This window comes from Mirounga leonina, unplaced genomic scaffold (genome assembly GCF_011800145.1).
Source record: "Mirounga leonina isolate KUSES-001 unplaced genomic scaffold, KU_Mleo_1.0 Mir_114, whole genome shotgun sequence".
Classification (NCBI taxonomy): Eukaryota; Metazoa; Chordata; class Mammalia; order Carnivora; family Phocidae; genus Mirounga; species Mirounga leonina.
In genome coordinates, this window is record NW_023270265.1 from 37,603,804 (window position 1) to 37,628,068 (window position 24,265).

General features: G+C 34.4%; 1 protein-coding gene across 2 annotated transcripts in view; it reads left to right on the forward strand.

Moving 5' to 3' along the window:
- The window catches only part of NHLRC2 (NHL repeat containing 2), a 60,095-nt gene that overhangs the window by 19,915 nt on the left and 15,915 nt on the right, over positions 1–24,265 (forward strand). For both annotated transcript variants that reach the window (XR_004683613.1, XM_035029465.1), the window contains exons 3-6: positions 1,463–1,918; positions 3,897–4,018; positions 11,866–11,995; positions 23,261–23,360. Coding sequence is in view for 1 of the 2 variants with exons in the window: in XM_035029465.1 (XP_034885356.1) it covers positions 1,463–1,918; positions 3,897–4,018; positions 11,866–11,995; positions 23,261–23,360 (808 nt within the window). In the remaining variant the exon portion in view is untranslated. The remainder of the gene's footprint in view (positions 1–1,462; positions 1,919–3,896; positions 4,019–11,865; positions 11,996–23,260; positions 23,361–24,265) is intronic.

A 24,265-nucleotide genomic window follows, 5' to 3' on the forward strand; every position in this document is an offset into this window, starting at 1 on the left:
TAAAATTTTCATTTAGTTCTTTTTTATAGTTTCTATTTCTGTTTGTATTTCCTATCATTTCATTCATTTCAAGCATGTTTTTCTTTACCTCCTGGAGCATAGTTATAGTTCCTTTAAAGTCTTTGTCTGCTAATTTATACTTCTGCTTTATTTTGGTGCTGGTATCTGTCACTTGTTTTCATAGGCATTCAACTTTGTTGGTTCAGACTCTTAAGTTCTGTCTCATCTTCTATCAGCTCTGCTCTCTTTTCATCAGCTCAGCAGTTCAGTTCTTGGTTCTTTAAGCGTTGGCTGTACTTTTGTAGGCCTGCCTCACACATGTATAGTTTAGGAGTTAAGCCAAGACTTGTGAGTGTTCATACTCAGAAATGGGGAGTCCCCTTCTCCGGCTCTCTTCCCCTTGGAGTTTCCCCCACACCCTCCAGTCTCCCTGGCTCCTTGCACCAGGAAGCGGTTTCCATTGTTTTTGCCACCTGCATTGCTTCCAAACTGGGGCCCACCTTTAGTGCAAAGCCATGAAGGAGAAAAGAAAACTGGAAACTCCCCTTCAGGGTTGGCATCTCCAAGTTTTGACCCCCTGCTAACAGTGTACCTGCTTTTGTGTATTTTTCTGGGTCCTTAGGGGGGCTGTATGTGTATGTGTGTGATGTATGTGTTTTGTTGGGAGTTAATAGTTACAAATGGAAGGATGAGCTATCAGGAAATTACACCCCCTAATTTGTGTGGGTTTTTTTCCTTCATGCTGATGTGCATAGTTTTTGAAATTGTCATTTACATAGCCCTTATTACCTCTGTTACCTTGGTAGTCAATATTGAGTTCTTTCTCTGAATCCAGCCAAATGCTTTTTTTTTTTCCTGTATCATCTTTTTGACACGCTGTGTCAATTAGGTAGAAATATGTTGTTCTTAGTTTTTAGTACTGTTATCTACAATTAAGGCTTGTTTTAAGAACCATATGATAGGAATTTTAAATAAATCAAAGACCTTATAGAAACATCTTGCTTATATTTGTTCTGTTAATCTGTAATGTAGGTAGGCCAGAAAAATCTAAGAGGATAATAGGACAATAAATACTAGCAAAAAGCAGTCATAGTCACTATGAATTTCAAAGGGGCTAATAATAGGTGGGGAAATAATAACAGTATTTCAATATTTCCGTAAGAAGTTAATGTATTTTTTAAAAATTTGTCTAGATACAGGACACAAAGAGGTTCAGTCCTGAAATAGCCACATGACTTTGATCATATGTATTTTTATGTAGTTATCAAGATTGTCATGAGATTCAAATGTTAATTTTTTTTATATGTGTGTTTAAATGCAGTTGAAAACACTATTTTAGTTCTGCCCTTTAAAAAAATAAAAACTCTGGACTGTTTATTAATGACCCATAACCTAATGTGTGAATGGTGACATTCAAACTTTAATACTTTATAACATTTAACTTATAATTTTTCCCATTTAGATGGTCTTCTGATTGTTGGTGTTCACTCGGCTAAGTTTCCAAATGAAAAAGTCCTGGATAACATTAAGAGCGCTGTTCTTCGATACAACATCACCCACCCTGTGGTTAATGATGCAGATGCCAGTCTTTGGCAAGAACTAGAAATTTCCTGCTGGCCAACTCTGGTCATACTTGGACCCCGTGGAAATATGTTATTTTCTTTGATTGGAGAGGGACACAAAGATAAATTATTTTTATATACTTCCATAGCTTTAAAGTATTATAAAGACAAGGGACAGATCAGAGATAATAAAATTGAAGTAAAACTATATAAAGATTCTTTGCCACCTTCACCATTGCTGTTCCCTGGCAAAGTAACAGTAGACCATGTTTCTAATAGATTGGTAATAGCAGACACTGGACATCATAGAATTTTGGTCGTCTGGAAGAATGGACAAATTCAGTACAGCATTGGAGGTAAAGTTTGCTTCTAATTATGATACATAATATATTTTATAGTAAAAAAATAGTTCAAGGAAATGTATTAAAATTGAAATTTATCACCCTGGTTTTAGATCTAAAACAGGCTCTTACTGACATCTACATAGTCAATAAAATCTGTTAAGTACGTTCTTATTAATCCTGATTACTCAGACTGAATTGACATCTAGTAACATAATAGTCAAAGAGAAGAGTATTTCATCTCTTTGCAGTCCTGCTTCAGTAACATATGCAGCATTAGTATATAAAGTAGGGGTATCTGCATTCCTAATGCAAATAAACTAGTCTTATTCCTAAGCCCTGGTGCTATTCTTAGGATGCCTAGATATTGTTCCCCTAGCTCTTGAATTTTTCACATTTCTTCTTTTTCATTTTTGTTAGAGTATATGTTTTATGTTTTTTTTTGTTTCAGCAACTTGATGTTTGGGTTGATGACAAGCAGTTATAAGAATTGTTGCTTAAAAATTATCTGTTGTAGTAGGTTGATTTAAATGGTTAAAAGGTTTTTAATGGTAGAGTTTTCAAAATGCTGTAAATGAGTATTTTCCTTTGTTAAACAGAAAAACCAGCAGCAAGCTACCTTTCCCAAACATGTTTTTAGGGATAATGGTATCTTGTGATAAATTAAAAGTTATTCTACAATAATTTTTAAAAATTCTATGGTCAGATACAATGAGGAAACATTGGTTAGATCTGTTTAAGAGACATTTGTTGGCGGTGGTGTCACTGATTCCATCTCTTACTCTGCTTATGTACCTCATGAATATTCAAGAGAGGTTATACTATACAATGTATTCCAATCTAAAGGGACCATGATACTCTCCCTTTTTTCCCCACAGGGAGCTCCCATTAACAACAATAATAGTATTATTAATGATAGTAATAATAGCAAACATATATATGCCTGGCATTATTCTAAGCACTTTACCTGTATTAATTTAGTCCTCACAATGCTATGAGGTAGGTATATTATTAGTTCCATTTTACAGAAGAGAAACTGAGATATAAAGAACTGGTTTAGATCATCAGCTAGGAAGAGGTAGAGCTTAAACTAAGTCACTGGGATTCTTGAGTTCATATTCCTAGCCACTACATTATACTACTTCTCTAACGTCTAGGACAGTAGAGTTCTGCAAAGCATAGTTTGGGAGTGCTGACTTAGAGGCTTTGAATGGCTTATTGTCTGGTCATAGAAATAACAGTTACATGTTTTTATGTTGTATACTCTCCACCCCTGAAACTCTGCATGTATTAGAGAAGCTGAGAAGTAGGCCATTAGACCAGAATCACTCTTTGTCTCTCCAAGTGTTTATAGGATATTATAGAACTTTGTGGCAAAGTGAAATAGTAAATATGAAGGTTTCTTAACCTGGGGTACATAGACTATTAAATGCTTGAATGGCCCTCAGGATCTATGAACCCCTTGAAATTGTTTGTGACATCTTATGGGCATATATATTTTTCTAAGGAAAGGGTTCATAATTTTCATTGTATTATCAAAGGAGTATATCTCCCAAAATTGTTAAAAGTCATTCATCTAGATGTGAAAAGATTAAAATTATTTTTAACTCTTTCTAGTCTAGGTAATAGATAATTAAGATAGTTTAAAAAATATATTCTCTTCTGATATATGCTCCTAAAGTAACCATTATCCAGTAAGCCCTATCATTAGCAAAACTTACTCTTGAGAAAAACTTATCTTGGGAAATTGTTTTTAGGTGAAAGTATGCTATTTATATTAAAATCCCAGCTTTAAATATAAATTTTATTTATTTATTTTGGTTTGATTTATTTACTTTGTAAAATGATTACCACAAGAGGTTCAGCTAACATCCATCTTCCCCTATAGATACAATAAAAAAGAAAATAAAGGAAAAAAAAATATTTGGGGGGGGTTACTATGAGATAACTTTTTAAGTGGAAAAAAATTGTCTTGTGGCTATCTTTCTTTTAGGACCCAACCCTGGAAGAAAAGATGGAATATTTTCAGAGTCAACTTTTAATTCACCACAGGGTGTAGCCATAAGGAATAATATCATCTACGTAGCAGATACTGAAAACCACCTTATAAGAAAGGTAATTTTCAATTCTAAGTAAAGTTTTAATACTTCTAATCAGAAAAAAATGGTATTTACTTGCTACATTAAATTTTTGGAATGAGAGGGTGATACTTAAACACTTCAAATCCTCCTTATTCAGTTTTTTTCAGAGGACTGCTTTAGTTTTATTCTTAGGTATCTTGTTTTCCTGTAGTAGTCACAGAAGACAAACCTATCAATCAAGTCTTTTTTTTTTTTATCTTTGTTTCAAAGTGCCTAATCACCCCAAAGCTCCTCATTTTGCAGTATTTTCCTACCACTGTTTATAGAGTGATGCTTTGTCCTTTTTTCAGTTAAATTTTCTCAAACCTAGGAAAAAAATCATACCACTCCCACCACCCTTCAGCTCTAATGCTTTGCCTGGAAATACTTACCAGTCAGTCTTAAAATTTGTTTTACCTCATTTTTTAAAATTTTTAAAGATTTAATTTATTTATTTGAGAGAGAGACAGACAGAGACAGAGCACGAGCAGCAGGGAGGAGGCAGAGGGAAAGGGAGAAGCAGACTTACCTGCTGAGCAGGGAGCTCGATGCGGGACTCAATCCCAGGACCCTGAGATCATGACCTGAGCCAAAGGCAGATGCTTAACCAACTGAGCCACCCAGGCACCCCTTGTTTTACCTCATTATAAAAGTTATATATGATCTTTTTTATTAAGCATGAATTAATACATAAAGGTAAAAAAAGGCTTGTACCATCTATTCTAGCTCCCTAGAGATAACTAACCATTGTTAAAATTTTTGTCTTTTCAGTAATTTTCTATTCCTATACAAATAAATTTATATTTAAAAGACTGTCTCTAGAGAATCCTTTTTTAAATTTCATAAAAATATGAAATCATATTGTACATACATAATCTTCTGCAGTTCTTTTAAATTTGTTTTCCATATTAGTCACATGAATGATATGACTACATAGTATCCCATTGTAGAAGTACTTAGTTATTTTAAACATTTCATATTAATGAATATTTTGGCTATAATCCATTGGCCTTTAAGTTGCTGTCTATTTAGAAAATAATTAAGTTCATCTAACCCATCCTGCCAAAACACATTATTTCAGATACTTCCTTGCTTTTCTCAGTTTTTTTCTGTATTAATATTTGTGCCCATTTGGCAATGTTATCATGTAAAATAATAGGAAAAAACATGTGTAGAACTTGTAATACCACTGTAAGGTAAATTTCAATGAGGTCATGAAATTTGTTTTTACTGCTGAAATCTTAAGCACCTAGAATAGGGGCTGGCCCATTATAAGTGTTCAGTAGGTATTTGTTGAATGAATTTTTGAGCAAATAACCTATTTAGTGAAATATTTTCTCAAGTGTGTATTTCTCTTAATATGAAAACATGTTATATGAGGCAAGGATTTTGTGGATTTGTTAATTAAAGCAGATTTATTCTTTAAAGTTCTCGGAGACTTTGTTCTTAGAGACTTTAATATGTTAATATATTGTGAATACATTAGTGGGGGGATATATGTGCAGTATTTCTAAATTTATTTGACAAAAGAGCCCTTTTTAGGCAGAACTTTTTGTAGGACTAATGATTTTATGGTGTGTCATGATTTCCCACTTTGGGAAAAAATGCCTTTCTGTTGTTACCAAATCCTTAAAGGTCAGTGTTTCTTCATCATTGTATTTTCAGGGTTGTCTGCTTCTGTAATTCATCATAGTGTCATGGATATCTAACCAGGTGTTGAAGTAGTAAGATATATAGCCCACAACATTCAGGGTATACTTGTCTTTTTTTAATTCTATGTTTTTCTCTTGCTTTAGAACTTAATGGGTTTTATGAGGGTTCTAGAGGGGAGAGAGGTGGGAGGATGGGTTAGCCTGGTGATGGGTATTAAAGAGGGCACGTTCTGCATGGAGCACTGGGTGTTATACGCAAACAATGAATCATGGAACACTACATCAAAAACTAGTGATGTATGGGGATTAACATAACATAATAAAGTTTTTAACTAAGAAAAAAAAGAACTTAATGGGTTTTAGGGTATTCATTGCATTTCAAATACTTTTTAAGTAGCATAATCACAAAAATTTAGGTTACATGAACTTATTTTTAAATTATATGACTTAGTTTAATGTCTACAAAAAAAAGTGAGATGGAATTATTTCTTCTCTTTTTAAATATATAAAAATATTTACTGTAATTTACTTTTGTTTAAGACCTCATTTGCAGAGGATTGATCATATGTTCATATTTCACAAATATCATTGTTACATGCAGACCTGACTCTTGTTTAGAATAATTTCTTTAGTAATTTATAAATTCCTTTTTAGCCCCACTCTCATCCCCCCTGCTATTCCCCTACATAAACACAACCTATAGGCAGCCATTCTGGCACATTTAATTCAAATCTTTCTATTTGTATATATACAAATGTATTTGCGTGTGTTTTTCTAACAACTTTATTGTGATATATTTTACATAGCACTCATTTCAAGTATATAATTCAAGAATTCTTAGGAAATTTAGCAAGTTGTACAACCATAGCCATAAATTGTTTTTAGAACATTTTCAGTCCCCTGTAAGAACCCTCCTGCCCAATTACAGTTAATACCTATTTTCAGGCCCAGCCCTAATCTACTCTCTGTCTATAACTTTGCCTCTTTTGAACATGTCATAGATATAGAATCATATAATATATGGCCTTTTTGTCTGTCTGCTTGTATTCTGAGCAATGTTTTTGAAGTTCAACTATGATGTAGCATATCAGTAGTTTATTCTTTTGTATTGCTGAATAGCATTCCATTGTATAGATATACCACATTTTTTCCACCAGTTGATAGACATTTAGTGTGTTTCCAATATTTGGTTGTAATGAATTCATATAAGAATTTTGTGTAAACGTACATTTTCATTTCTCTTGGTAGATACCTAAGTAAAGGAATTGTTGAGCTATATGTTTTCTATTTTATGTTTAACTTGTTAAGAAACTGCTAAACTTTTCCATAGTGGTGGTACCATTTTACATTTCTACCTGCAATATTTGTGGGTTCCATTTTCTCCCTATCTTCACCATTATTTGTTATTTTCCATTTTTTAAGTTCTAGCCCTCCTACTAGGTATGACTTGGCCTCTCTGTGGTTTTGATAATAATTTCCCTAATGAGTAAAGATGTCAAGCATCTGTTCCCATCCTTATGGATCACTTGTATATCTTCCTTTGAAAAGTGTTCAGATTCTTTACCTGTTTTTTAACTTGGTTGCATTTCTTGTTGAGTTGTAAGAGTTCTTTATACATTCTAGATACAAATCCCTTATGGGATATGTGATTTTTCAAATACTTTGTCACATTCTGTGGGTTGTCATTTTCACTTTCTTAATCATATCTTTTGATGTACAGAGTTTTAAATCTTGATGATTCCCAATTTTTTTCTTTCATTGCTTATGCTTTTGGTGTCCTATGTACAATTACATTGCCAAATGCAAGATCATGAAGATTTACTCCTATGTTTTCTTCTGAGAGTTTGATAGTTATGGCTCTTACAGTTCAGTCTTTGCTCCATTTTGTATTTATTTATTTTTTATATGATGTGAGGTAGGGGTCCAACTTCATTCTTTTGAATATGGATATCCAGTTATCCCAGAATCGTGTACTGAAGAGACTGTTTTTTCTCCATTGAGTAGTCTTGGCAACTTTGTGGAAAATAATTATTCATACCTGCATGGGTTTATTTCTGGATTTTCAAGTCTATTCCATTGACCTATATATCAGTTCTTATGCCTCTACCACACTGTTTTGATAGCAGTAGCTTTTAATAAGTTTTGAAATCAGGAAGTAGGAATCCTCTCACTTTCTTCTTTTTCAGCATTGTTGTGACTGTTCTGAATCCCTTGCAATTCCATATAAATTTTAGGATTAGCCCATCCATTCCTGTAAAATCCTGTTTGTTTCTCATATAAATAATTATATTGTCTGCCAAAACAAATGGGAGTTTTGTCTTTTCCCTTCTTATTTTTACACATCTTGTTTTCTTTTATTGTTGGCAAGAACCTCAAATGCCTTTAAATATTAGCAGTAATAGTGGATATCTTGTCATGCTCATAATCTTAAAGGGAGTAGATTTTCTCCAGAAGTGTAATGTTTTTTATAACTTTGGGAAATAAAATTATTCATGAGGTTAAACTTTCCTGGTTACTAAGAATTATTTTATTATATAATTTTATTAAATGCATTTTCTACATTTATTGAAATAATTATATAGTTTTTTGCCCTTGGTGCCTTGATGTAATGAGTTAATAGATTTTTGTTGTTCAGTCACCTTTTTATTCCCGGGATAAATCTTTCCTAATCATGAATTCTTTTAAAAAGTCAAGTTGGACTTGATTATCCCAAATTAAATATTTTAAAATTCATGTTCATAAATTAAATGGCTCTGTATTTTCTTATGCTGTTCTCACCTGATTTGGAATCAAGGTCACACCAACTTCATCAAATAAGCTAATTAGTTTTCACTCTTTTTCTGTTTTTTGGAATAATTTGTCTAACTTAGGAATTAATGGTTTTTGAATATTCATAAAACTTCCCTGTAACATCACCTGGACCTGTGGCTTTTTGCAAGAGGAATTATCATAATAAGTCTTTGATACATTTCTTAAATCAAGATATATTTCAAGGACCCATCCCTAGCTGCCTATTTGTATTTTTGCAGATTGGGTTCAGTAAAATACAAATAAGGTTACATTGATGAATATTCTTTACAATTTCAGGAGATTATAGAACAGCCACTAAAAATAATGCAAGAGGGTACTGCATAACTAAATGTAATTCACCACAGTAACAGAATAAAAGATAATAACCATATGATTGCTAGATTAGGTATTAAATGTTTTTAAATGTTTTTCTATTTATGATAAAATTAGTAAACTTGAAATGTAAATGAACATCTTCAATATGATAAAGGGCATCTACAAGAAGCTTATAGCTATGCTTAATGCAAATTATTGAATGCTTTTCCTCCAAGATTGGGAACCAGGCAAGGATCCCCATTTTCACCATACCTATTAAAAATTATACTGGAAGTACTCGCCATTGTAATAAGGCAAGAAAGAGAAAAGGCATACAGGCTGAAAAAGAACTGTCTTTATTTGCCAATTGCATGTCACATACATAGAAAATTTTAAGAAATCTATGAGAAAAGCTACTTGATAAGTGAATTTAGGAGGGTTGCAGAATACAATGTCAGTATAAAAAGATCGACAAAGTATATTTTATATACTAGTAATAGTCAATTAGGTTAGAATTTTAAAATTTTATTTACAGTAATAAAAAAATACATAGAATAAATTTATCATTGCTGAGAAAAATTAATCCAATAATTGGATTGGAAGGCTCAATATTAAGATATCCATTCTCTCCAAATTGATCTGTGGATTCAATGCAATCTCAATGAAAAGTCCATCAGGCTTGACAAGCGGACTCCGATATTTTACATGGAGGTTGCAAAACAAAGGATTTATTATCCCTAAAACAATCTTGGAAAAACAAAGTTAAAAGACACACTGTGTGATTTAAAGACTTACTATAATGCTACAGTAGTCAAGACAGTGTGATACTTTTATAAGGATAGATGTGTATTTCAATAAAAAAGAATGGAATGTCTAGAAGTAACCGCATACCTACACAGTTATTTGATTTTTCAAAAAGCATCAAAGTAATCAAGGGAGAAAGGAAAGTCATTTCTGCATATTGTGCTTGAACAACTACATACTCATATGGGGAAAAAAAAGAAATATGACCTCTACCTCACACATCATATTACAAACCAATTCAATATGCATCACAGCCCTAAATGTAAATGTTAAACCATAAAGTTTTTAGAAGAAAACATGAGAATTTTTGTGACTTGCAGGTAGGCAAAGTTTTCTCAAAGACAGGACATAGAAACAATTATAAAAGAAAAAAATGATAGATTTGAATTTATCAAAATTTAAAACTTATTAAAATTTACTGTTAAAATGAAGACAAGCTACAGGCTGTCAGAAATTAGTTGCAAAAATTTACAAAACATACCTGAAGGGACTAAGATCCGTGAAATATAAAGTTTCCTACAAATAAAAAATGGGCAAAGATTTGAACAGACCTTTTTCAAAAGATGTAAGAATGACCACAAACCCATAAAGTAATCAACATCACAGGTTAAAAAGGAAATGCAAAGTGATAGCATAATGAAATACATCCACCATAATGGTTAAAATTGACTGACAAAAAAAAGAAAGAACGACTGATGACACCATAGTTTGGCAAGGCAAGGATGTGGAGCAATTGGAACTTGCATACATCGTTGGAGAAAATACAGAAATGATAGACCACTGAGAAAAAAACCTTCTGGCAGTTTTGTTTTTTGTTTTTTGTTTTTAATCAAACTAATCCTATAACTGCCCTATAACACGGCAATTAATAGTCCTGGGTATGTACACAAGAGAAGTGAAAAGATACCTTCAGCAAAAGACTTATACAACAATATTGAGAGCAACTCTATTTGAACCCCCCCAAACTGGAAATAGTCCAGGTATCCATCAGTAGGAAAATAAGTAAATAAACTGTGGTATATTCCTATCATGGAATACTGCTCAGCAGGAAAAAGGAACGAACTACTTATGTATGAATAAATCTCAGAAACCTGTTAAGTCAAAGAAGCCTCACGCACAAGAGTCCATATTGTTTGATTCAGTTTATCTGAAATTCCGGAAGAGATACAACTGATCTATGATGGAAAAACAATACTCTTTGCCTCTGGGGGTAGGAGTGATTGGAAGGAGGCTTAAGGGGACATACAGAATGAAGATAACATTGATTTCTTTATGTAAGTTGAGGCTACACAGATTAATGCATTTATGAGAATTCATTGAATAGAACATTTAAGGTATGCGCATTTCATTGTAAGTTTTGGCTCCAAAAAAGAAAATGGACCTGAAAAAATATGGAACTCTTGTTAATTTCAAGCATGCTGAGATACTTAAGGTCAGTGTACTGATGTTTACAGTTTACTTTGAAATGCATCCAAAAGTGTAAATGGATTGAGGGATTGATAGCTCAGTAAGATGTGATAAAGCAAGTACGTGAAGTGTTGATAGGAGGTAGTGGGTGTATGGATGTTTGCTGCAAAATTCTTTCAACTTTTATGTTTGTTTGGTAATTTTCATGATAAAATGTTGGTGGAAGGATCTCAGGAGATGAAACCAAGCATCTTTTTTTCAGTAGATTTCATTATTTCAGTTTATAAAGTAGAGGCAGTATAATGTAGTAGAGCTAGAACTGCCTGGGTTTAAATCCCAGAGCTTTGACTTACTAGCTGTGGGATCTTGGGAAAGCTGCTTTATGATCTGTGCCTCAGTTTCCTCAATATTAATCAAAATCACAGTCATAGGTTATTATGAGGATGGATGGATGGATGATTATTGGATCAGTGCCTAGCACATATTAAGCTCTATATTTGTCAATTACTAGTCAAGCATAATTGAAATACATTTAATTTTAAGAAACTTGCATCTTTCTAGATTTTGCTTTGAAATTTCAAATTTCACTTTAACATATTTTATAGTTAAGATGACATCAACACCAATCCTGGTAGAGGCCAGTGATGAGGAAGGGAGGAATGGATGGGTGGGGAAATGAAAAGGACTGAGTTTTGTGCATTTGAATAACAAGCTCATCCTATACTTGATTAGCCCTTTTTTTTTAGCTTTTTTTTTTTTTTAAAGAGTATTTGTGTTGCAAAAACTTTCTATATGTTCTATTGGAAATCTTCATGTACCAAAAGGAAAAAAACAAAAGTAACATGCATTGCATAAAATGTGTTAATTTTTATAGATTGATCTAGAAGCTGAGATGGTGAGCACTGTAGCTGGCATTGGAATTCAAGGTACAGATAAAGAAGGTGGAGCTCAAGGAGAAGAACAACCCATTAGTTCTCCTTGGGATGTAGTTTTTGGAACGTCAGGTATGTAAACTTTTAATACTAAATATAAGTAAACTTTGCTTAACAAATGTAAGATTTTTAAAATATTCTGGGGACATTCGTTTGGATTAATTCTAATTGCTAGTTACTTTATAATTTTATTACCTATGGTGGGATTTATTGTGTAAAAATAAAGCCAGCAATATTGTTATATATAACATTACAGATTATATTTTATACACAAGTAAACTATATATTACTCTAATGCTAAAGAATTTTGTCTTAGCTGTAGTTTCCAATTAATATAGTTCTGAATATTCTTAAATTGGAAAGATTGTAGTTTCAGAACTTGAAATGATTATTCATGAACTATGCTGTTTAACAGTGCCTTTTTATTTAATTTGAAATCAAGAAATGATAGTGCTTTTTTTAGATTATTAAAATTTGTATTGAAATGTGATAGCTCCATTTGGGTAATTAAAAAAAACTTTACTGAATTATATAGGTATTGATAATGAGATTTATATTGTCTTTATAATCTTTATTACCTGTATTAATTGACTAGAAATCATCTTGGAGCATTAGTACTTATTTTTCATTGGCCTTCAGTGCTTCTGAGATAGTTACACATCTACACATCTAAAACCAAAGTAATGAATAAAGAAAGTTAGTAGAATACATTGAAAATGGAATTTGGTACTAAGTGGTTTGTATGATCTGAATTATAGAGTGAATAAGCACCAGCTTAGTTTAATGGCTTTACATTTGAGATAATTTCCTATTGTGATGTTAATCTGGTTATAATTCAAAGACCTTAATTTTTTCCTTTGTGATTAACTTTATAAAGCTTTTAATATTCATAAAATAATTGAATGAACTTCTGGTACTACTGCACTTAATAACTTAGGTATTTTGCATAAGTTACTTTTGAGACTTTTATTTTGGGAATTCTGTGTCCTGATAGTCATGAGTTGTTTTAGTGGCTCACAGGGAGAAGGAGTTGGGAAGGGAGGGGAGCAGTGCGTCCCAGGCACAATCAATCAATAAGGGGATATATGCAGAGAATTTTAAAACAGTAGTAAAACCAGCTACAGTTCAGTCTTTTTGTCGCCATGCATGGCCAATTCTAAATAATTTCAGGGTTAAAAATACTCATCCCCACCAGGACTTATCTGTCCGTCCTGCCTCCTTGCCTTTGATACACTGAGCTATTTGAACATAAACCTTATAGACAGAAAAATAGTCTGAAACATCTCTCTCAGTAAAATAGTCAAAGTGGATGAGAATTGTTACTTTGCTATACTGTCACCCTCCCTCATGGGAAAAAAAATTTTTTTCTCCCCTTAGCATGTAAGCCCCTGGGAACTTAAAGCTAATAGTGCACATAGCAATTCATTTATAGATATTTACATTTTGCAACCTACAACTTGTATGTACTGTATTTGTTAGTAATTGCCACAATAACAGTTCATAAGAAATCATCCCAAACTCACACAAACCTAAACCTTTATTTCTTACTCTTATATAGGATTGGGGTTCAGCTGATCAAGGCTAAGCCTGGGCTTGGTTCCAGGCTGTTTCTTGGGTCTAGATCTACCCTGTTTCTCAACCTCCTTGAACCAATAGCTGTCTGAAGCATATTCTTTTGTCAGAAGGCAGGAGCACAAGAGAGTAAGCCCAGTTAAACACATTTGAACCCTTTGCTCATGTCTTAACTGCTTACCGACTGTTATTAAGCATGTCACATGACTAAGCCCAAAGTCATGGGGCAGGGATACACACTTTGCCTACAGTGAGGCTCTGGTAAGGGTATGAATGTGTAATAGTACAACAGAGGAGTGAAGAATTAAGACTAGTAATTCATTCTGTCACATAAATCAGATATTACATTGCTTAAAAACAGGGTGTACTTTACTGGATACTTTATTTAGTTGGATTTATTTAAGCATTTTTTCTAGGCTAAAAGTTTTTCATACTTTATAGCATGGAATCTCTGGTTGTTTATTTCCCATTGAGAATGCACCCAGATTGCTTTCTAAGGAAAAGCTTGGGTCTATAGACAAGCTTGGGTCTATAGACAAGCTTGGGTCTATAGACAAGCTTGGGTCTATAGACAAGCTTCCAACTGAATAATGTGCTGAGACTTATGTCTTTATTAAGCTCAGTTCTCAGTAAAGGAAGTGGTGAGTCCTACCTTAGCTCAACAGATCATTAAGAGCATATGGCTCTGCATTTCACTTAGAGCTTAGAATAGCTTCACTCCAGGTACTTGGCAAAAGGAGTAATCTTGAATGCACTTAAGCTTAACACCTCTCAAAATGCTCAGAGAAAATGGTTTTCAAGCACTTTATGAAGGACCTATAATCATAATGACGACTCTAGTCCAAGAGTTTTTAACCTTGAGTCATATACCCCAGGCATTCCTGGTTAGGTTTTTTGAGATTCTTAAACTTCTCAGAAATTCTATATAAGATTTGGGGGAATTGGTCAGATTTTCATCAGAATTTTAGAGTACATTACCCAAAATCATTTTAAGAGCCACTGCTTTCAATAATTACTCTAAAATCTAATCCTGAATTAATGTATATTGTCAGAGTTTAGGGAAATTGGATTACAGAATATTTGTTCTTAAAATTGTTTTTACTAAATAGTATTTTGGCATCATGTCATTCATTTAAAAATGTGTCAACACATTTATGTCTGTATGTGTGCATATGTGTTTGATATGTATTTCATCAAAACACAGTCCTATGGGACTTATTACGATTTTTACTATAGGGATTTGTTGGTAGTTCAATCATTACCTTAGAAATAAATTTCTCTACTAGAGAAATTTTTTTCTGATCTCTATATTATAGATAATACTTTTTTTCCTAAGTATCAAGTTTGATTTAAGCTCTTTGATAATTTGAATATCATAACTGATTGTATTTGTTGTACTGATTGCCAGAAAACTTAGAGACCAATTATCTTTAGCAAAGTATAATGGAAACATGGCATTCATTCTTTGATATGAGTACAGCTGCATCTCTTTCTTTTCTACCCTATTTACTTACTGCTTCAATTTTTTTATTTTAAATTTATTTATCAGTATTTATTTCTTTGTAAGCTACCTGAATCATTTGTGGAAATAAAAGTAGAAGTAAATGGAGTAGAATCCATTACTGATGTGATTGACTATGATAACTGGTCCATTTAGAAAAAAAAATCTTTTTAAAAATCTGAGAATCATAAAAGTAAAAATACTTTCTTCTAAGAACTGTAAGTGTACATTTTTAAGCCAATCTTTTGATGTAGGACCAAAGCCTTTTCTTCATGTAACCCCTGACAGTCTTGTACCACTCCAAATAAACTATTTGGGTTTCCTTAAATGTGATGAGAATTTTGAAACACTTGCAAGGAAGTCTGAGGGCTGCAGTGTTTTTAACTTATTCTTTCAATTGTCTTTCCACACTTAGTTCAACAATTTGACTTGGCTACTTGCTTTTATTGAGTCTTTCCAAAGTATTCAACTTTGTTTTCATAAAAACAACTTTCCATTTGCATTCATACTGAATTGGTCACTGTATATATAAATTATGTAATCATACAACTGGTTTAAACAGATGGGGAATTAAACGCAACTTGAAGGGGACTGGCTGAGAAAAATTGTTCATGTAAAAACTTAAGTTTTTTAACACTTGAAGAGAATATTCCTGAAATTCTACCATAGTTGTGAATTTGAGAGAGGACGGAATCATCAGGAGGAAACCATGGAAAACTGGATTCAGGGTTGTGCTGTCTTCGTACATTAGGCTGTCCTGCAGTGCCGGTAACAGCCACAGCTACAAAAGTAGCATCCGCAGACAAGTCGCCGGCGTCTGAGTAAGAAATCAAGTTGCAGAAGAGACTACAAGATGATTTCTTTTACAGAAAGTTGACCCTGCAGGAAAAAATCGTCATGTAACTTTGACTCCCCCAAAACTGAACTGCTGATAGCCTACTGTACCAACAACAGAAACAGTCAACTGAGGCATAGTTTGTATGTTACATGTATTATACACTGTATTCTTTTTTTTTAAGATTTTTTATTTGTCAGAGAGAGAGCTAGCACACAAGCAGGGGGAGCGGCAGAGGCAGAGGGAGAAGCAGGCTCCCTGCTGAGCAAGGAGCCCGATGCAGGACTCCATCCCAGGACCCTGGAATCATGACCTGAGCCAAAAGCAGACGCTTAATCGACTGAGCCCCTAGCACCCCTATATACTGTATTCTTACAAAAAAAGTAAGCTAGAGAAAAGAAAATGTTAAGAAAATCGTAAGAGAAAATATAATTACAGTACTATACTGTACTGATTGAAAAAAATCTGGGCATAAGTGGACCCATGTAGTTCAGACCTGTTTTCAAGGGTCAGCTGTACATTGAGAGATCCATCCAGACGTGGTAAAATTAAAAAAGAAAAAAAACGAAAAACACAAATTTTTAGACCAGTGGTTCCTTGTGGGAAAAGGAGGGGCTATGATCATGGAGGGATGCATGAGGTTTTCATATAATTTCTTCTTCTTCAGCTTGGTGGTGTGCACATAGATTTCTAGTTATTAAACTTTATATATATAACATGTAGCCATTTGTATGTATGTTTAGTTAAAAATTGAACTTTTAGAAAAAGCAATAGATTAGGTAAAGAGAATGAAAAATAATGGGGACAAATATACAACTGAATGTATATCTTATCAAGGGATCCATTTAATAAACAACATACCTCAGGAGATTAGGGAAAGGTACTTGAATACCTCTGATTGTTTTAAGTATACATGTAATGTGAAGATGTATGTATGTATTTTAAATGGTGACCAAATAGCCCAAACCCATGCCATCACAGTAATAAAAGCATAAAAATAATTAACATAAAATGATTTTTACAAAAGAGATTGTTTCATCTTTGTTCATGTTTTATTATCACTGTGAATATGGTCAGAGCTTCATAATGCACTAAAAATAATTACTAGCTACAATAAATTTATAGTTTTTCAGAATCTTTGCCATGTTTCTAAGAGCTTTTTTATCATAAAGGTCAAAACCCCTGCTAGTCTCTAAGTACTTTAGACATTACCTGATTTAGAATAATTTATGGAAAGGACAATGTGCCCGAATTCCATTAACCTTCCTTGGCCCTTTAATCAGCATTTTATAATTTAGCTGTTCTTATACAACTTTAAATGATTGAAATCTAGCTGTTTAGTATGCTAGTCTAAAAATCTAGTGTTGGTACTTATGTGCTTAGATAATATGCTTCTTTGACTTCCATTAATATGCTATAAAATACCATAAAAAAATCCTCTAAGATAATCAAATGATAGATTTTTTTGAGGCATAGAATTTATACAATGTGACTACTGTGTTTTTATTTTGTTAAAATAGTTTTATATTTAAAATTTGAGAGAAGATTCTTTTATCACATTGACTTTGTATTTCTAAGATTTTTTTAATAAAAATTTTTAGGTTAATGAGGTATAATTTATAGAAAGTGAAAATCACCCTTATTAGGTATAGTTCTATGTATTTTGACAAACATATACAGTCTTATAACCATTACTACAATTAAGATATAGAATATTTCCATCACCTCAAGAAATTCTCATGACCCTTGTTCAGTCTCCCTCCTACCACCTCTACCACCCACTCCACCTACTGGCAACAATCATCTATTTCTTGTTGCTCATTATAGTCTTTATGTCTGGCTTCTTCCATTTAGCATAGTGCTTTTGACATTCATCCCTGTTGTTGTTTCTATCAGCAGTTCTTTTTTTCAGTAGTATTCCACTTGTATGGCTGTATCACAATTTGTTTATTAATTACTAGTTGATAGACGTTTTGGATATCTCTAGTTTATGGCAATTATGACTAAAACCTCTATAAACATTTGCGTACAGGTTTTTATGTGGACATACGTATTTATTTTCTTGGGTAGATGCTTAGGAATTGAAATTGTTGGGTCATATGGTAAGTGTATGTGTAGTTTTATAAGAAACTGCCAAACTGTTTTCATACTGTTTTCTTGGAATCCCAAGTGTCCGTCTGTAATAATACTGCTTTAGCCTGGAGAACTTCTGTAACATTTCTTGAGGCACATGTCTGCTGACATTAATTTCTCTTGGCCTTTCTTTTTTAAGTGGGGGATTGGAGGTGGGATGTCTGAAAAAGTACATACCTTCATTTTTGAAAGATTTTTTACTCCATATGCAAGTCTGGATTGACTTTTTTAAAAATATATATATATATATATTTATATAGGAGATGTCATTCCACTGCCTTATAACTTACAGAGTTTTAAACAAGAGGTCTAATTATTTTCCTAGTTCCTTCATGGCTGCCATCAAGATTTTCTCTCTGGTTTTCAGTAGTTTGACTGATATGTATAGGAGTTACCCTGCTTAGATTTCTTGAGTCCGTAGTTTTGTGTCCTTTGTTATTTGTGGAAAAATTCTCACCTATCATCTCTTCAAATACGTTTTCTGCTCCTTTCTCTTCTTTCTGGGATTCAGTTACTTATATGTTAGGCTCTGATATGTTCTATCCAGAAACTCTTACGTATCATGTTTTTTTTATTTCACCCTTTATTCTTTCTTTTTTGTGTTTCAGTTCAGATAACTTATACTGATTTATTTATATTGTTTCGTCAGCTGTGTTTAATCAACTGATGAGTCTGTTGAAGGAATTTTTATCACAGATTCTTTTTGGTATAGCATTTCCATTTTACTGTTTCTTAATAGATTCCATCTACCTGCTTAAATTCTATTTAGGTATGTTGGCCACCTTTTTCTCTAGATTCTTTAACATAGAAAGTATAGTTCTTTCAAACCCCATGTCATACAGTTCTAAATTTCAGGTCATCTCTGAGTCTGTTTCTGTTGAAAATTTGTTTTTGTTGTTTCTTGAAAATGGGGTCTTGGTTTTGGGGTTGTTTTGTTTTGTTCTGCTTTGCTTTTATGTGTGTCTTCTCATTTTTTATTATATTCCAGTAATTTTGAATAGAATTGTAGAGGCTGATGAAATCAGCATATTTATGCCATTGTAAGGGAAGTTTGAGTCAATCTAATCAGAACCTAGGCTGGGTCTGAGTTTTATTATTGCTGTGGTTACTGTCAGTTTATCATAGCTCTCAAATTCCTCTAGCAGTGGGCTGCCCTTGCCTTAGTGTGGGGCCTACATGCTGGAGGGGTTTTCCTGCACAGCTGACCACAGAGGGCTTGCTACATTGCACTCTGCAGCATCCCAAGAGATAGATTGCTGCTGTTGGTTGCTTCGTCCTGGGCTGCACAGGGGCCACGGGGTGTTCTGTTCTGGTCAGCCTCAGTCTCGGGGAGACCCTGTATGCCTGGGCCTCCATGAAAGGAGGTAGGGAGCTTTTTCATTGTTCCTGTTCCTTCTCTCTCTGGCAGCTAAACTCTTAGTGGTTTAGAGGAATTTGCTGCTGCTCCCCCAGCAGTGGGAAACTTGTATTGGTGTCAGTATGGGGTCTTTGGCCAAAGATAGTTCTCTGCCCCTCCCTCAGAGATAGAAAGGGTTTTGTTGTTGTTGTTGTTTTCCCTACCCTTCTCCAGCTGTGATTGGTGTTTTCCTGTGCCATGGGGGTGCTAGGCTTTACTTCTTTCTCCTAATGGCATGAGGTTTTGCTTCCTAGGAGGCTTAGAGACTGTGTAGAAAAAACTATTTATACAAATGGACAATTTCACAGTTGCTATTTAGAGGGTTCTAATGACTGGGATCTATTTTTGACCATGGCTGCTTAAAATAACACCAAATTTTTAAAACCTCATTGGCAGGTAATTTTATTTTCATATTTCATTTGCTGATTTTATTCCTGTCTTCTGAAATTATTTCACTAATCCTTACAATCATGAGAGATTTTGCCTTTTAAAATACTCGCAAAACCTTTTTCAGCTTTTGGCATTGTCTTTTTTTTTTTTTTTTTTTAAGTGACTGTTGAAAATCAATAATACTAAGTGCACTCTTAATTTAAAATTGCAATGTTCATGATTGTCACATTCTTATTAGGAGGAACAAAACCAATACCCATACTTGGTGATATAACTGTGTGCTTTAGATTTCAAAATGCGGGGTGAACAGTATAAATTATTAATATGATTCTTGTTGGTTTGATAAGCATTATAAATGCCAGACTACCTTTTTCTTTTTCTTTTCTTTTTTTTTTTTTAAACTCTCATTTTATCTGCAAGAACAAACTCTTCAGCCCTCAGGGAAATTATCAGGCTGGGTAAAAACTTCCTGAGAGGCAGTGTTGCATGGATTGGAGCCAGACTGCTTGGGTTCTAATTAGTTTTACATCTTAGTAGTTATGTAACTTTGGACGAGTTACCTAGTCTCATTATGCCTCAATTTCCTCATCTAAATTAAAGATAATAATAGGATCTAGCTCAAAAGCTTATTGCAAGAATTATGAGGGTTAATATACATGAAACACTTAGAACAGTGCCTGGCCCCATACAAAGTACTGCAGAAGTGTTTGCTATAACATAGAGTTTCATCCTGTGAGTCACAAAGAGCTGCTGATAAGCTGAAACAACCCAAAAATGGAAAGGCAAGGGATTGGAAAAAATCCTGGTAAGAGATTATTCAGCCATAGGCTATTCCACAGGCTACAGGGAGGGAAGGACAGGAGTGAACCCAGGCACACATCCTGGAACAGACAGTCATGATTACATTTGATCAGATCTCTGCTTCTGATCACACAGAAAATGCTCTTGTGTACTTCAAGCCTGAGCTAAGTCCATGGGGCAGAGGCAGGAGGGAGGGAGAAGTCAATGAGCCAAGCAGGACTTGGCCATAAGGGCCAAGGCTCACTTCTGTATTTCCTTCATTCTGATCAGAACACTAATAATCTGGACTCAGACTCACTAATTATTCCAGGTTTAGCTGTGTGAATTTCAACAAATTATTTAACCCTTTTCAATTTCAGTTTCTTTGTAAAATGGAGATGATAAGAATAAGACTTCTGAAGTTGTTAAGGAAATAATCCCTGTAAGGTGCTTATTCATTAACTCAGTGCCTTAAACATAGGAAATATTCTGGATGGTCATCATCCTCACTCCCTCCCCCTCCCCACTGTCAACATCATCATCACCATCAGTTGTCACGGGGAATCCCAAGACGCTGAAATCCTGATCTGACACAGCCTTTGCTTCTATACTTTTTCTCGTTCCTCAGGCTTCTAAAGGAAATAAGTACACAGAGAACAAAACCAAACAAACTGTTTGCACTTTACCACTATGAGGTTTGGCCTTCATATAGTAGACCCTGGTTGAACTAGGCTGGTCTGTTTGGAGAACTGATTTGGTCTTTCACTCAGCTAGATACCAACACAGCTCTCCTTTGGCAAGGTAGAGGCTTTAAAAGCACGCCATCTTCTAATAATTACAGTTTTATTTCTAATCTTTATGATTTTTGCTTCTTCTTGTTGCACAAATTAGGGCCTTCAACTGATGTTAAATGAAAGTGCTGACTAGCAGATATCCTTGTCTCCTTTCTATTCTCAGGGAGAATGTCTTAGTCACCTTGGGCTGCCATAACAAAATATCACAGATGGGGTGGCTTAAACAACAGAAACTTATTTTCTCACAGTTCTGAAGGCTAGAAGTCCAAGTTCAAGGTGCCAGCATGATTGGTTTCCGGTGAGAGCTCTCTTCTGGCTTATGGATGGTCACCTTTGTACTTTGTCCTCACATGGCAGAAGCAAAATAAAATAATTATGAAAAGCTTTTGATCTACTCTAAAGGTGATTAAGCAGAGACTGAGTCCCCAGAACAAATGGATGCCCTTGTCACTTTTAATGTAATTTTTGTTCATAAAAATATTTGACTATAGAAAATTAAATTGAAATGCTTTCCTTTAGATTTCATAGGATAGCAATTAAGAACACAGAAAAAGAGGCAACATGTGATATAGATTTTTCTGTCGGACTGCCTCGTGTCAGATTCCAGTTCATTTACTAGCACTGGGATCCTAGCAAATTACCTCCCCTCTCTAAGGCCTCAGTTCCTTCATCTGTAAAAAGGGCCAAATAACACTACCTGTCTCTTGGGGCATTTGAGAAAATGTAAGTGATAATCTCTATAAAGTGCTTGGCACATAGCCACCATAATTTATTGAGAACCATCAATATTATTTTTGTTGTCATTAAATTGAAAGACACTTGAAGGTAATACAAGTGAAGGAAAACAGGTTCCTTCTGGACACACACTCCTTGAAGTTAAAGAAAATACAAATAAAATGGCCTCACCAAGATACTTCTTTTAGCATAAGGAATATCTGACCAAATTATTTTAGTTAAAAATTCTCAACTACATATAAAAGTCACCTCAGGATACAGTTTAAGATAGATGTATTTTTTTAGGCCCCACACCCAGTGTGGGGCTCGAACTCACGACTGAGATCAAGAGTCACATCCTCCACTGACTGAGCCAGCCAGGCACCCCTAAATTAAGTATTTTAACAGTAGAATTAATTTGAGAAAGAGAGCCTTGTCACATTGTAGTAAGTTGTAACATCAGTCTAAGAAAGTAGAAAATTACAAGTTTTAGTAAACAATTGTAATATATTGTAGTCTATATTGTAATATATTGTTGTCATAGCTTTTTTGCATATCAACTATATTTTTTGGAAAAAGCCTCATAGCCAATTAATACAATGGATTTTTAAATAGCAACTGTGATGTGTATCCAAGTCTAGCTAATCCTGTGGTGAAAATACATTTTTTAAAAATACTTTATTTTACTTTTAAGTAGGCTCCATGCCCAACGTGGGTCTCAAACTCATGACTCCGAGACCAAGAGTCACATGCTCTACCGACTGAGCCAGCTAGGCGCCCCAGTGGAAATACCTATTTCTTACACTATTAAAAGATAGTTTTTTCATGAGAAATTGTTCAAAGAACCTGTTATTAAAGCATATGATTTCAGTGGTTAGTGCTAGGTATTTGGCAGAGTTTCTTTGGAGAGTATATGTCAACTCATTTTATCAAATAAGAAATCAAATATTTAAAAGCGTTGTGCCCAGAGATGCAGAGGGACATCCTGCTATTAAGAATACTTTGGATTTCTGTGAATTTACAGGTAAATTTATAAATCTAAAGAAATAAACCTTTCACAAGGAAAATGGAAAAATTTCAAAGGCAACTTAAAACTGTAAATACTTTTTTCTTCTTCAGATGATTTATAAACATGCTGCTGTCATCTTTAAATTTCTGAAACACATGGAGTGTTTGTATTAACAAGACACGTATGTATTAATTACTGCTTATTTTTATAAAGGTTCAGAGGTCCAAACAGATGACATTCTGTGGATAGCCATGGCGGGGACTCATCAGATATGGGCACTGCTGCTGGACTGTGGCAGACTACCAAAGAAAAAGTAAGTGACAGTATCTCTCTTTGGGTAAACTATGAGTTCACAGAATTCCCTCTCCTCAAGTCTCTGTTCTTGCAACGCCTCTGTGCTGGTTGGGATGTGCTGGGCTACAGCACCGTAACAAACAACCGGATTCTCAGGAGCGTAAGACGAGGTTGTTTCTTGCCCACTCACATAGGTTCACTGGGGAGCGCTCCTCTGCCAGGCTGTTGACCAGGCTGATGAAGCAGCCACCTGCTTCATCTGGAGCTTTGCCAGTCATCCTGGCAGAGAGAGAGGTGGTGAGTCGCTCAGTGGCTCTTAAAGCTTCTACTCAGAAGTGACACACATCACTTAAATTTCATCAGCCCAAGTAAGTCTCATGACCACCATTGCTAACTTCCGGGAGCGTGGGAAGATCAGTCCTCTCGAGCCTCCAGAGAGAGAACTGGAAATGTTTGGTGGCCGCTCTCTTAACATGCAGTTCACACATCCCTGCTCAGGATTACAAACGTTTGAGTACTATGTGGCAGAGTGCTTGATGGCTCAGGTTTTGTAGTCCTGCCTGAGATCGAATCCTGGCTCTGCCCCTTACTATGTCTGGGAGCTTAGGAGAGCCAATTTAACTTTCTGTGCTTCGGTCTCTTTATATCTTAACTTCATAGGCTTGTTTTGAAAATTAATAATAGGTATGAAGAGTTCAGCCTGGTGCCTGGCTTATACAGTAAATGTAGGAGTTTCGCTACCACTGTTGGGGATATAAAGATGAAAAAGTAGTGTCTCTGCAGTTTCTTATATCCTTTCTGTAGAGCCTTATCTCTTCTCCCTCACACTCCAGGTAGAACTGACCATACTCTTCTCTGTGACCTCACTACACTCCCTGTGTAGTTACATTACTGCACTGAAAAGTTCCTTCTCTCTTCCCCTCC